Here is a 14,801-nt window from a genome sequence, read left to right as displayed (position 1 = left end):
CGGTGATGAACCTTCAGGTTCCCTAAGCCACCTAGTTAGTTAGTTTGTAAATTGTTTAAGGTTAGAACTTTCAGTTCTTAATAGAAACTCTATCTGGTGACAAGTTGAATAACTTTATAATCTACACAGTTAGTATGTCTATATTTTCTGTGACATATAATTCAGAAAACAGAATTGACCAAAGTGTAAAGTATGACCTTGTCATGAACATATTTTCCTGCGAATAATGTTAATTCATATTGTTCCTAGGAATAAGTAAACATGGCATATACGGAAATTATGGATTTATGGTACATTGGAAACTCAGTTAATAGGTTACAATGATGTTAGCTGTGATTAATATCAGATTCTTAGCGTAGACTCGTCAGGTAATAGCTGTGTTCGTATTGCCTGTGGCTGTGGTTATAAGTAAGTTGGTAGCATAAACACGTCAGATGTCTATAAAAATGGTAGTCATGTGGTTGTAGTCCTAAAAAAGCACGTGTTCGACTATGCATTTGACATAACCTCTTATTACAATTGACAGTTTTGTTCAAATTTATTTCGCAAGGTTTTAGAAATGAAGACATTGGAAAACGAACGCGCTTTCACTATTGTATACGTACATAATTTTCCGAACATTGAATCTTTCTACATTTTTGTCCTAGAACGTGCAGTATAGTAAGGTGGTTAAAAACTGACTTAGCTTCTCAATGGCCTTTAATTGGTGCATTTTCTCATTATATACCTGGGCAGTTTCAGTATTCGGGGTGTTTGTTTATTTCTGTCATCTTAATAGTTACTTAACTCATCTCGTATGTACAGAGCACGATACGTTGAAGAATGTGTATGACTACGTAATAGGTAAGTTGTAGAAGTGTGCCACGGGAAGTGTTCGCATTTATATTGGTTATTAGTAAAAACATCATACCACATAAACTCATAATTGTTAATATATGACCAAAGAAACACACGAACTGTAGGAACGTAATCAAACTTATACTTTTTAAAGACATTAATAATAATGAATTGCTATTAGTACTTTCCAGTATTTGATGTGTTGGATGAAAATTAGATGATGTTAAACTGAAGCAATACAAGTAACTTTTGGAATTATGACCTGGCAATAATGTTCCTTAATTTTGTTGCAGTTGGAGCAGGCTCTGCAGGAGTCATTATGGCAGGTCGCCTCAGTGAATCACAAAAAGATTCTGTTCTTCTCTTGGAGGCTGGAATTGAATCCATGTCACCTCTGTTCAATATCCCTATAGTTACACCATTGTTGCAACGTACTGACTTAGACTGGCAGTATCACTCAGAACCACAGACGAATGCTTGCTTTGGGCTTGAGAATAATGTAAGTTCAAGTTTATAAGTATTGGTCAGCAAATATGCTTGTGTAGTCATCTGTAATGAGAGAAAAATCATATTGGAAGTAAAAAATTGAAATAGTGAAATGTCTTTTAAATTTTGTGATATTAGTGAAATGTTGAAACACATGAAAAGTAAAATATTATTGAACCATTAACTGAGGAAACATTTGATCAGTCCTGTTTATATTTTGTGTTTGGTAAATGAACGTTTGGAAGGACTTTACGGTATGTACTTGCCACACAGTTTTTAGACTGAAAAAATAATTTTAAATAAAGCCTGCCCTATTAACCTGCCTGTGAATTTGAGTTATGTTTCTGGTTACTAGCCCAAACACATAATGTTATAACTTACATGATGCAACTGTTGTTACAGCATTGGGAAGTTGTACCAAACAATAGAACAACTTTAACTTTGGGAGACAGTCAATCTGTGTGTTGTTTTTCATAACTTGTGAACACAGCATCAGATTTTTATGAAACTTGATATAACAGGATTTGATAAAAGAATATCTGCAAATCTGAATCATCATTATTAAATATGAACATATAGCTTCTGTATCAACTTTTACAAAAAAAGAAAAAGACAAGTTGAACAGTGTAGCTGTTGATTTGAGTTGTATCTGGTATCTACATTGGCTGCAAAACATTTTGGCTGGTGAAATTTTCAGGTGGAACGCTAGGATCATGACACATGTACATCTTATGTTGTGCTGGGACCATCCTGTTTTTTTCTTGTCTTCTTCCACAGGAAACCAAGATCCTTCTAAATGTTTCTTAAGAAACTGCTACAACGTTCAAAATTTCAGAAGTGGTTTAGATATAGGTGCCGATCTTTCTTCTTGCACACAAAATTAATGAATTATTTGCTGAGTGACACACTCATTGAAAACTTCCATGTCTGTCACACGTTTCGGTGCTTTGAATGACTTTCTGGGTGAACTGAATGACGTTCTTGTGCTCTTGTTTTCCTTCTCTACTGAAATTCTTCTAATTGTATTTCAGAAACTTTAGTTGTCTCTTCCACTCTCTTCTGCACTTTTAATGGGTTTTCTGTAGGCTAATGTTCAGGCATTTGTCCCTTTGCCTCAAGCACTTAATTCTTCATGTACATCCAGTACAATTCCCTGCATCTTGTAAGTTAGAGTAAGTATAAGATGTTTCATGATAGATATCTCCTTAATTTTCACAGGTTAGTCACTGGCCAATGGGAAAAGTTGTGGGAGGTACGAGTAAGTTGAACACCATTGTATACCTCCGTGGCCACGCTCGCGACTACGATTCGTGGGCAGAACGTGGAAATGTTGGCTGGGCTTTTGAGAATGTTCTCCCATATTTCAAGAAGTCTGAAAACCATCTAGGAAGATTCAAGAACAATGGTAAGTTGTTTGATTACTTCGTTTGTACGAATTTGAATGTATGAGGAATGAAAAAATGGCTGTACCTAACAGTTTATCACTAGAAAAAAGCATTCATACATGAGGACAAGAGTTTGAGGCCTGGTCAGTGTATATGGAATTTGTGGTGGAAAAGGTAGGGCTTTTACAGGTATTCTGGAATTTTTAAACAAAATTATGTCCTTCAGAACAATGATATGGTTTTGTAACGAGTAAACTTTATCTGAAACAATTACACAGTTTGACAAATGTATAATATAAACTCTGTCTGTTGTATGAAGGTGCATGACGTACTTACTGACATGATGTGTATTTATGTCGAACATAATGGTTGGATTAGATAAGTAAAAGTATTAAACCTGCAGAAAATATTTATGTTGAAATGTGTTGCTCTGAATTACTGACTATCTCCCATGTGGAAGTGATTTCTAGTTCTATGTAAGTTCAATTTCTGTGACTGTTTCTGTGCAGCCATCTTAGTTGATTATTTAAGATTGAAATTCACAGTAATACAGGCACTCACTCTGTGAACCACATCCTGGAACAGTATGTAATGGAAGTAACATAACTAGCAGGTAAATGGTTGAAGATATCCGTCTTCTGGGTTATTGCGCTGTGTAGTCTGGTCGATGTTAACCAACGTTTCAGAGGTCATACTGCCTCCATCATCAGGGCGATGAGTATGTAGATTTCTGTCTTCTGGGTTGTTGCGCTGTGTAGTATGGTCGATGTTAACCAACGTTTCAGAGGTCATACTGCCTCCATCATCAGGGCGATGAGTATGAAGATTTCTGTCTTCTGGGTTCTTGCGCTGTGTAGTCTGGTCGATGTTAACCAACGTTTCAGAGGTCATACTGCCTCCGTCATCAGGGCGATGAATTTATATATATATATGATGACGGAGGCAGTATGACCTCTGAAACGTTGGTTAACATCGACCAGACTACACAGCGCAATAACCCAGAAGACGGATATCTTCATACTCACCGCTGTGAGAACCTCAAGTCTTACAGGTAAATGGTTGCTTGTCTATGTTTTTTTGAAATGCTAGGTTATCTCATGATTTGCAGTCGTGGAAATTAACTTCATTACTGTAGTTTCTGGTCTTGTAATTTGAGTGTATTACTGTCTGCATACCTTCCCATTTATAATTTATAATCATTCTATCATACAATTTCTGATACTGCATAAACTCAGTAGTTGATTCAGCGTTATTAAAGGACTGAATAACAAACCAATATCTTTGGAACAACATGTTTACTCTCAATTATAGTTGCAGTGGCTTCAATAATCGTTCTTCTGTGATGAGTTTATTCCTTTTCAAAGCGAGTTTTTTCAGCTGCGTATATTTTTCTTCCAGTTGTGTACCACAGTCAGAGTGGACCTATCTTTGTAAATGATTTGAGTTGGACCACACCTTTGGTGAATGCCTTTCTTGCTGCTGGTCGGATTCTTGGGTACTCAGTTACAGATCTCAATGGACATCAACAAACAGGTATCTTCGTCAGACATAGTCCTGGATTAAAAGAAGCATTGTCTAGTGATCAAATGTCTGTGTGATTGCTGTAGAGTAATTCAGGTGCCTGTACTTTTCAACTGAAAAGTTAAGAAATCCTAGTATCCACTTTTGAAATAAATATACCAGGGTTAATTAGTGTCATTATTAGTTCCAAAAGAGATCAATACAAGTAAAAAGAAGTTCGGTTCATGTTTGAACCATCACATTTTTTAATTTGTTGTCAGTTGGTGGTTTTAAGTAAATTCAATATGTGAACACAATTAAAAGCTGAATTGCTTTCATTCAGCACAGCTTCAGTAGGAAATAATTTGTAAATTAAATATGAAACTTCAGTACACACCAATGTTCTGTCTTTTTCTGAAGTTTATGAATGTGATATTGAGCTTGGTCAGCGACAGTTCCTGAGTTGCAAACAAGTTTAAAATAAAAGTTTAAGACGGTGATGATATGTCCGATGGCATGTACCAGTTTTTGTGATTAGTTGGCCATCATGGGAAATTTGATAAAGAATCTTTGTGTAATGATTATATGAATATGGCTGTATTCTGGGTAAACTTCTACCAGACTTCATGGGGCAACAACCCAGAAGACAGTCATATTCAGACTCACCACTGTAAAAACCTCAAATCCTTCTAAGGAATAAATGTGTAGTGGATTACATGTACTGAAATTAATTCTGCCTGCAGCCTTCTGTGTACATTCCCCATTATCATATTTCATGGGCATCCTCTGAGTGGCTTTGGAGATGAAATGTGTGGTTGTATGGCTGAAATCTTTGTTTACCGTGTTAATTTTATGCAATTGACATAGGAGCCTAAAAATAATTATATTTTGAAATGGATGGAAAAGCGACTAGGTGGTGAAGGAGATCTGATTTGTAAATTCCCCCCTTCAATTTGTTAGAAGATGCTGTGTGGTTGACTCCGCAGTATTGTTACAGGGTTCATGGAAGCACAGGTGAACTCACTGCATGGTTCCCGTTGGAGCCCAGAAGATTCATTTATAAAACACTATCCCAGTCCTACACTAACAGTAGCAAGCAACTCGGTAGTTGAGAAGGTAAGAACACGGAATTGTATGTTGCCCATAACATTTAATATTACCTATTCTGATAGGGTTTTCAGTTGTATCAGAACTTTTTACGGGGATGTGATGGTCTAGGACAGAAATTCACAATCTCACAAGGTATGATACCACTATACACCATGTAGGCACTTGGGGGAAGAGTTGGTATAGCTCCTACTCATTCTTAACTTTGGCACTAGGTGGGGGTGATTGAGCATTTGAGTGAAGGGTTGTTTTGGTAGTCAGTGTAATGTGACAACAGAACCAGAGGTCTCAGCCATAGAACTATATTTATTCTTCTTATATGGCTCTCTGGTCCGTATTCGGTCCATGGCCTCCTCAATTCTCCTCTTCCATTCGGTCCTCTGTTAGGTCCGTCTGTCCGAGGCTTTGATTGAGGTTTCGAAACATCTTCCTTTTTACGGTGCAAGGTTGTTAGCCTTGCGACCAACCCCCAACCTGGAGGACCAGGGTACCTGTCTTAGTCTGACCTCTCCCCCTCGACCAATCTGGCTAGGGAGGCCCTACCAGTAGCTCTTGGGGTCACTGAGGTACTCGGCCCCACCACTACGACAACGTGCAGGAACCATTAAGTGGGGAGAACTATATTTGGAATGGGTTATTTATTAACTGGTGTTCTCTTCTGCCACTTGAATTGTTTGGGACAAAATTAAAAGTGATTTATGTGATTTTTTTATAGTTGTTATAGAATATTTTAAGATAAAGGAGCAGCATTTTATGCCAGTATGCTGAATGCATCGTGGATTTTTTCATTGTACCTCAATGTTTACCTTTAATAAAGTTTTAACTTTGTGGGGCATAGGAAATGATTGGTACCAACCATGGGTCTGAGTTTACATTTTTTCTAGTTCTGTTTGTAATCTTTCCTTTTTCTTTTTGGAGTACATAACCACATATTGGGTACAATATATTGCCATGAAACAACAGAAGAATCAAGCAAATCTTTTAACTAGTTCTCATGTTTTCAGGTATTAATTAAAGATGGTTACGAGGCATATGGGGTACAATACAGAAAGTTTGGCAAAAAGTACAAGGTTCGAGCTAAGAAGGCTGTTATAATGAGTGCAGGAGTTGTGGGCACTCCAAAGATTCTCATGCTGTCGGGGATTGGACCGGAGAAACATCTTAGATCGCATGGAGTAAGTGAAGTGTGTGAACTGGATCTGTTTCGTTGTTGTAATTTGGATGATTCAGTAGGACATGTTCTTCCAGAGTTTAAGTTTTAGTCTGATTCTTGTAGAGTTAATTTATTTCTAGAATTTTGGTAAGTTTAATTTTTTCAAAGAAGTTTTGAATGAAATATTTTTATTCCAGCATTTTCTTTACATGTAGAAATGAACTGCTTAATTTGCTATTCCTTGCTGCTAATGGAATTATATGTGTTTTTAGAGGGTTTATTTTTGGAGTAGGCATTTGTTTTTATAAGTAATTACTTCCTAAGTTAACACAAATCTTTCAAGTAAATCTGTAATCTTTATCGTTTCTAGTATTATGAAACAGAATCTTTCCACGTTGTTTCTTTTCCTTGGAATTTCATTTACTTATTTATGTATTTATTTGTTTTAATTTTAGAATCCTTATAATTGCTACCAATTCTGTGTGCATAGTTCTTCTTAACTAGCCGATAATCACTAATCTGGTTAAAACTCACCACCTTTTGTGGAATATGAAGGCTCATTACAGTTTCAATAAGACCGCGCTCTTGGACCCACTCAGATCTGGTCCTCACACCTTTAATTTCTTTAAGAGTCATTTTAGTGTGATCTTCACACCTGTGACTAGGGCACCACAGTGGTCTCTTCTTTTCAGGTTTTTGGACTAAAATTTTGTATGGCGTTAATATTAAAACCTGTACTAAAATAATGATGTATGCCATTCTCTTGTAATGTGAGTTTTTTTATGGTTTTCCTTGTGAGATTCCAGTGATCCTCAACTTGCCTGTGGGGAAGCACCTCCAGGATCATGTGACCACTGGACTTGATCTCGTCTTGCTAAACCGATCACTGCCCCTGTCTCTCGGTGCTGTGGCATCTCCTGTCTCTTTCTTTAAATATTTCCTATTTGGGCAAGGTACAGTAATAGATTATGTTTAAGCACACTGAAACATTACATCACAGCTAAACAAGAAAAATAAAAATTGTGCACTAGGGTGTCGGGGTGCGAACTGTACTCATATGGCTCAGAATAGGGTTCAGTTATTGACTTTTGAGTTCCATAAAGAGTAAGTCATTTCTTGGCTAGCTAATCTACCAATAGTCTTTCAGAAGTGTGTTAAAAAACTCTCCTGCAATGAAATATAAACATTTTGGTGCAGTGAATTTTGCAGTGTGGAATGTTTATTGAATTTATGTCAGGAACTCGTATATTTGCAGGACCCTGGACCTTTCCAGGTTGTGAGGCTTTAGCAGTGGTGCATACCAATTTGTCGGACGGTGAGACAGAACCGCCCGATCTCCAACTGATGGTCTTACCTACTGGAATTTCCAGTGATGGTGGCGTCCACCTGCGAAAAGCATTGGGCATATCGGACAAGGTACTCGATTATGCTGACCTTATTATAGTTGGTGTTAGATATTAGAGTTAGAGTATTTACACAATACCTACATTCAGAAGAAATTTGTTATTAACGCCATGCTTCAAAACCTTTCTATATGAATTACATGTTCAGCCATCGGCAGTCATCAACATGTAATTTTGACTTCAATCAGAAGTCTTGTGGTATGTAATAGGGATTGTTATATAAAACTCAGCTGTAGTCACCGTTTCCAGCTGTATGTAAATTGCTGTGCGATCGATAACAGATACTGTGAACAAAAAATGTGAAGTATAGAACTTTGAAACCGAAAGGATGATGTGAAACCTATCAAAAAACATCTTTTAATTGTGATAATCCCACTGTCTGTGTTGCAGGCATCTTGAATTCTGGATGAAATGTTTTTTATTGGCAATTAATCCATACAGCAGATGTAAGAAACTGCTTGAGTATCCTAGAGGCAGGTTGAATTACTCCTATTGATTCTAAATACCAAGATTGAAATACGCTGTTCTTATATCACGTACGAGGCGCGTCCACAAAGTAAGTTTCCCACTCGTCCCACAGCTAGCAAACCTTATATTGCGCGAAGCGACTGTGCGTACGTGATAGAGCAATGACATAGCATGGCGCATGCACTAACAGCACCTCCCGCGTTCTCACAGTAGCATCGTTGCAGCTGTTGAAGATGGAGGTTCTTATTCCAGTTCCCGCCGACTGTGAAGTGCGGTCAGTGATAATGCTAGGCCGCACACGGCTCGACGGACAGCAAGTCTCCTGCAGGAGTTCAGCTGGGAGGTGTTTAATCATTCACCCTACAGCCCGGACCTCGCTCCCAGTGATTTCCATCTTTTCCTACACCTCAAGAAATTCCTGTCCGGTCAGCGTCAGCGTTTTGAGAATGACAGAGAGGCAGAGATGGTTGTCACACAGTGGTTCCAATCCCAGGCGGCAGACTTCTACGACACAGGTATTCAAAAGTTGGTCCCACGGTATGACAAATGTCTCAATTCCGGTGGCGAATATGTTGAAAAATAGCTGGACACTTGCTGTATCTGTTGCAATAAATATTTCCATGAAATTGTGTTTTGTTTCTGTAAACGGCCCCAGGGAAACTTACTTTGTGGACGAGCCTCGTAGAACGGCTGATCATTTTTGTATTTTTTTATTCAAAATGGTGGTCAGCGTTAAAGAAAGACCATGCCGTCCTCTTATTTCACTACTTGACATGCCATTGACTATAAAGAGACATAGAAGTTGATGTGCCTCTAAATTCTCTCACACACACACACACACGTACATTAATAGAGACCAGAAATATATACAAACATATTTACACAATTGATTTTTGTGTTTGATAGCTGTGGAATGAGTACTTCTCCCCACTGTATGGACAGCACGTTGCGTCCTTGATGCCCGTGTTGCTTCACCCGAAGAGCATGGGTGAGATCCTTCTGAGAAGCAGCAACCCAGAGGAGCCTCCACTCATCCAACCGAACTACCTGACCCACCCCCGTGATGTGGAGACTCTATACCATGGTACTGCAGTGAGCTGTTTGAGAGTCAGTGAAGTGATACTCAAATTAATATTTACATTTTTTTCATGATAAAGTTTTGTCTCACAAGTGCCTAATTTTGTGTTCTTTCAGGAATTGAGTTGGTGAAAAAGTTGTTGAGAACAAAACCCATGCAGGAATTTGGGGCAAGGTTAAATGATAAGCCACTGCCAGGTTGCGAGTCCTTTCCATTTGATTCTAAAAAATATTGGGAGTGCTACATTCGCCACCTCACGCTGACTTCTTACCACCCTGCTGGAACTTGCAAGATGGGCCCCAAATCTGATTTTGGCGCTGTTGTGAATTCCAACCTCATGTGAGTTACGAGCTTTTTCTGACTGTGAAGTTTATAAAATGTTTAACAAATGTGTTCATTGTAACATATAGATGCCAAAGATCTATAACTTTTGTAAGATTTGAGGTTTTCACAGCGGTGAGTATGAAGATTTCCATCTTCTGGGTTGTTGCGCTGTGTAGTCTGGTCGATGTTTATCAACGTTTCAGAGGTCATACTGCCTCCGTCATCAGGGCGATGAGTATGAAGATTTCTGTCTTCTGGGTTGTTGCGCTGTGTAGTCTGGTCGATGTTAACCAACGTTTCAGAGGTCATACTGCCTCCGTCATCAGAGTATGAAGATTTCTGGCTTGTTGCGCTGTGTAGTCTGGTCAATGTTAACCAATGTTTCGGAGGTCATACTGCCTCTGTCATCAGAGTATGAAGATTTCTGTCTTCTGGGTTGTGCGCTGTGTAGTCTGGTCGATGTTAACCAACGTTTCAGAGGTCATACTGCCTCTGTCATCAGAGTATGAAGATTTCTGTCTTCTGGGTTGTTGCGCTGTGTAGTCTGGTCGATGTTTATCAACGTTTCAGAGGTCATACTGCCTCTGTCATCAGAGTATGAAGATTTCTGTCTTCTGGGTTGTTGTGCTGTGTAGTCTGGTCGATGTTAACCAACGTTTCAGAGGTCATACTGCCTCTGTCATCAGAGTATGAAGATTTCTGTCTTCTGGGTTGTTGCGCTGTGTACTCTGGTCGATGTTTACCAACGTTTCAGAGGTCATACTGCCTCCGTCATCAGAGTATGAAGATTTCTGTCTTCTGGGTTGTTGCGCTGTGTACTCTGGTCGATGTTTACCAACGTTTCAGAGGTCATACTGCCTCCGTCATCAGATTATGAAGATTTCTGTCTTCTGGCTTGTTGCGCTGTGTAGTCTGGTCGATGTTTACCAACGTTTCAGAGGTCATACTGCCTCCGTCATCAGAGTATGAAGATTTCTGTCGTCTGGCTTGTTGCGCTGTGTAGTCTGGTCGATGTTAACCAACGTTTCAGAGGTCATACTGCCTCTGTCATCAGAGTATGAAGATTTCTGTCTTCTGGGTTGTTGCGCTGTGTACTCTGGTCGATGTTTACCAACGTTTCAGAGGTCATACTGCCTCCGTCATCAGAGTATGAAGATTTCTGTCTTATGGGTTGTTGCGCTGTGTAGTCTGGTCGATGTTAACCAACGTTTCGGAGGTCATACTGCCTCCGTCATCAGGGCGATGAGTATGAAGATTTCTGTCTTCTGGGTTGTTGCGCTGTGTAGTATGGTCGATGTTTACCAACGTTAAAGAGGTCGCCCTGATGACGGAGGCAGTATGACCTCTGAAACGTAGGTAAACATCGACCATACTACACAGCGCAACACCCCAGAAGACGGAAATCTTCATCTATAACTTTTGTTTGAAACATTTTTCAGCATGGTTTACATTTAACAAGATAAAAGGAAAAAAATGCTTTTGTGCTGTTATCTAGTTGTTTACAATTTGTAGAGTTTGTGACTCAGTCATGAACTGTCTATATCAACTGACTAGTTTTGCCAGCAGTTTACTTGTATTTGCCATAAATGAACATGAAGACCAGTGAGAGGTTCATAATTGCAAATTACATGTTCAGGAACTCTGTTTTCTTAAAATTTCAGTGTGCGTTTTCCTCTTATTCCAGGCAGTAAATTCCAGTTCCTTTCATCTGTTGCGCTTCCCAGTACAGATAAATGTTACCTATTTGAATGAAACAAGAATTTTGTATGTCTTTCATAATAGGGTACATAATACACATCGGCTGTTTGTGGTTGATGCGTCAGTGATGCCGAGTCTTCCGAGCGCAAACATCAATGCTGCAGTGATGATGATTGCAGAGAAGGGAGCTGAAATGGTGCAGATGCACTGGAATATGTTGCATGGAAAAAGTACCAGGCGCTCTCTTGGATGGAAATCAGTCGTGGAGGAATACCAGGCCAGTAGAATGTGCTTATCTTAGGTAATTTAAAACCGCTTATCATTATCTTGTTATATACAAGAAGCTGTAGGCATTTAATGTACTGGTACTCAACTGTGGTTCGGAACCTACCAGGAATATCACGCGTTGTAAGATAATGTCACGTTGGTGGCAGGCAGAATGCATTAATCCTCCAAACAGAGAATGTTCTTTAAAAGGTCCCTCCTGCCCCTTGTAATGAAATTTAAAATTTAAATACCTGGAATAAGTTGGTCTGATAACACTGGTACTTTAACCTGTTGACGCGGAAGTTTAAATACCCAGCATATACCGCTGTTGTGCTGTTCCGGCGGTAGTATTTTTTAAATGCCCGTTTAAATTTTGCTGTAAAATACGTTTTTTTCCATAACTTTTGAACTATATGAGATATATTTATGAATTTTTCACTGAAATCCTCTTAAAAGATGGTTTTGTAATCTTACCTTATAAGATGAGCACTCTGTGTGTGACCAATGGGAGCAAGTGGATCAGAAGTTGAGAACGGAGTGTACAGCAGCCGGTTGTTTGCATAATAAGATCTGATTGTAGGCTTTTGAACAATGCCCATCAACATAAATAGAGCCAAAACCACGTAAATTTCGTCTACTGTGACATCTTGCCACTTCCTAATCCTAGATCGAAATGTGAGAGGATGGACACTTTTAGAAATTTCTTGCTTAGCATATCTGTTGGTTTCATCTACAATGAGCTTCACAAGAGCTGTATCGAAAATGATTTCGAATGAACTCACGACATCTAGTCCATCCGTGTCGAACCGAGGACCATATACATTACAAAATGCTTCTCTCGAAGCAGTAAATGATTCTATATTTAACCACATATACTTGCCGCAAACAATACCTGAATTTGCTTCTACAATTTCTTCCTGGTTTTCGCCACCACAATTGTCACTCTCATTCTCACTAATCGCTAACGTTCCCGGTGTCACCAACTGTGTATATTCAAAGTCTACACTCTCAGTGTCCGAGCTACTATAATTGTCACTTCCAATAATTCGTCTAGAAGTGCCCTTTGTTCAGCATCAAATAACACACGACTGCTTGAAGGGTTCTCAATTGCAAAACTGAGGCCAGTCGTCTATTTTTAGACTCCCAGGTAGTCGTTTAAGGGTTTGTCAACAACGTTGCCGGATCTTCACACACAGAAAACTTTCCACAACAGAATACTACAAACCTCATTGCGCTGGCATTAATCGTTACAAAGTTATGAGCTGAAGAAATTAGGCTTAAAGCCGGACGTAATACTACGTACAGCTGCAATCCCCAGGATTTAAATGCCGGACGTAATTTTACGCCACTCGACGGTGAGGAGTTAAATGGAGAAATAAGAGGTTTGCGCCTGTCAGCTGTACTTTCTATGTTATCAGGATCCAGTTTTTCAGAATGCAGGTTTGTATAAAATAAGAGCTTCACGATAGCAGCGTATGTCTGTCAAGTATCTGATTTTTCTATAATTGTCAGTTCTATGGAGGAGGATCAAAACATTCCCAGGGATTTGAATTATTAACAAAACAGAATCATTGTAAAGCTTCAGCTTTTGGGTGAGAGCCACATCAGATATTTGGCATTAACCAACATTTTGGCAAACATTGTAGTTGTCATTTTCAGGGTGGACTGCAATGCAGTTTTGCCAATTATCTGATGTGCCTCTCGCCCAAAAGCTGACATTATGCATCGGACTCAGCCGTGAAAACTTACAGCCGAGTAGAATCATTGTTGTGGCAAATGATTTTAATGATGTTATAAGATGAAAAGTTTACTAGTGGTTACAAGACATGAAAATTTAATTAAAATCATTTACGCCAATAATGGTACTGATTTCTAGTGAATGCTTCAAGTCTGCATAGAAACTTTTTGAGCACTGTGTATAAATATATTTGGTTGCTAGTGCCAGGGCTGTTTGATCTCGTGAACTCTCGTGTCATAGTACGGGGTGATCTGTAGTGTAGATTATGTTGATTTTGGTACGGCTTTGTATTGGCGTACCTGATATCTGTTTATAAATCTCTTGACAAAAAATGAAATAGCTGATTAAGGTACACAAAAGAAGATTTGAAACTGAAAATGAGCTTACTTTGTAAAGTGAGATGTGAATGTACAATAGTATTTCATATTGTTCTTAGAGAAATAGGTTGTGATAATATGAAACGAATTGAACTGTCTCAGGATAAACTCAAATAACATTCCTGTGGTTCTAGTGATGAATGTTCAGTTTGCATAATAACTTGGAATTTGTTAGATTGTTGAATACCTGTCATCTGCTCAAGGAAGATTCTGTATTATGGGGTAGAATTCCTTATTTTTTCACATTAGTATGAACTTCATTTGATTTTGCTTCAGTTAATTTTAATAAAAAGTTTGTACAGTGATGTGGTTTTGAAACACAAAACAGATTTACTTTTGGACTGTCCATGGCATGTTGTGTCATTTTGTGAGGGTGCCTCATTTTGACACATTGTGATGATTGACAGTTCCTGATAAAAATGGCCGTCTTTTGGGTTGTAGTGCCATGTAGTCTGGTAGAAGTTTACCAGTATCAGAAGTAAACTTCTACCAGACTACACAGTGCTACAACCCAGAAGACAGCCATCTTCAGACTCACCACCACGAAAACCTCAAATCGTACTTAGTTCCTAGTAAATATAACATGGCTTCATCACTGAAAACATCGTTGGACAGGCGATTGTCTTTCGTAGAAATCTTTTCCATAATTCCAGCACAAAGTCTAGCATGCTTATTTAATTTGTTGCAACATTTGAAATTTGTAGCAGTTCAGTTGCAAACACTTCCTGACATTTTTCTGCATATTTTGTACATAATGTAAAATAGTACAAAATTATGTTTGTTTGAAGGTTATTATTGTCTTCTGGGTTGTAGCGCTGTGTAGTCTAGTAGAAGCAGAAATAAGGTTGCTGTGAAGTGACACTTCTGTTCGAATAGCTAGTACTTCATTAACGATGTCAACAAAATAATGTCTCAGTTGGTTAAACCTATGTGACAGATCCAGGGCCTTTAAATCGTTCACAAGGGTGATTCACGATTTT

The 14,801-nt window shown here is 38.7% G+C and overlaps 1 protein-coding gene across 3 annotated transcripts in view; it reads left to right on the top strand.

Moving 5' to 3' along the window:
• Positions 1 to 210: 210 nt before the first annotated feature.
• The window catches only part of LOC110836449 (glucose dehydrogenase [FAD, quinone]), a 52,663-nt gene continuing 38,072 nt past the window's right edge, over positions 211 to 14,801 (top strand). Inside the window, exons 1-11 of one of the 3 annotated variants that reach the window (XM_087340772.1) lie at positions 211 to 843; positions 1,131 to 1,336; positions 2,542 to 2,728; positions 4,107 to 4,241; positions 5,206 to 5,324; positions 6,320 to 6,490; positions 7,268 to 7,421; positions 7,724 to 7,884; positions 9,246 to 9,423; positions 9,534 to 9,756; positions 11,524 to 12,231. In XM_087340772.1, coding sequence (XP_087196898.1) covers positions 693 to 843; positions 1,131 to 1,336; positions 2,542 to 2,728; positions 4,107 to 4,241; positions 5,206 to 5,324; positions 6,320 to 6,490; positions 7,268 to 7,421; positions 7,724 to 7,884; positions 9,246 to 9,423; positions 9,534 to 9,756; positions 11,524 to 11,740 — 1,902 coding nt within the window. In that variant the 5' untranslated portion in view covers positions 211 to 692 and the 3' untranslated portion in view covers positions 11,741 to 12,231. Of the gene's footprint in view, positions 844 to 1,130; positions 1,337 to 2,541; positions 2,729 to 4,106; positions 4,242 to 5,205; positions 5,325 to 6,319; positions 6,491 to 7,267; positions 7,422 to 7,723; positions 7,885 to 9,245; positions 9,424 to 9,533; positions 9,757 to 11,523; positions 12,232 to 14,801 lie in introns of those variants that run through there. The other 2 variants (XM_022077630.2, XM_022077629.2) reach the window with 2 other exon arrangements.

Source organism: Zootermopsis nevadensis, unplaced genomic scaffold (assembly GCF_977971745.1).
Source record: "Zootermopsis nevadensis isolate Lab colony 2312 unplaced genomic scaffold, Znev_1.0 Znev_ptg000061l, whole genome shotgun sequence".
Taxonomy (NCBI): Eukaryota; Metazoa; Arthropoda; class Insecta; order Blattodea; family Termopsidae; genus Zootermopsis; species Zootermopsis nevadensis.
The sequence above is the reverse complement of the archived record's forward strand: the minus strand, read 5'-3'. Positions and strand labels throughout refer to the sequence as shown.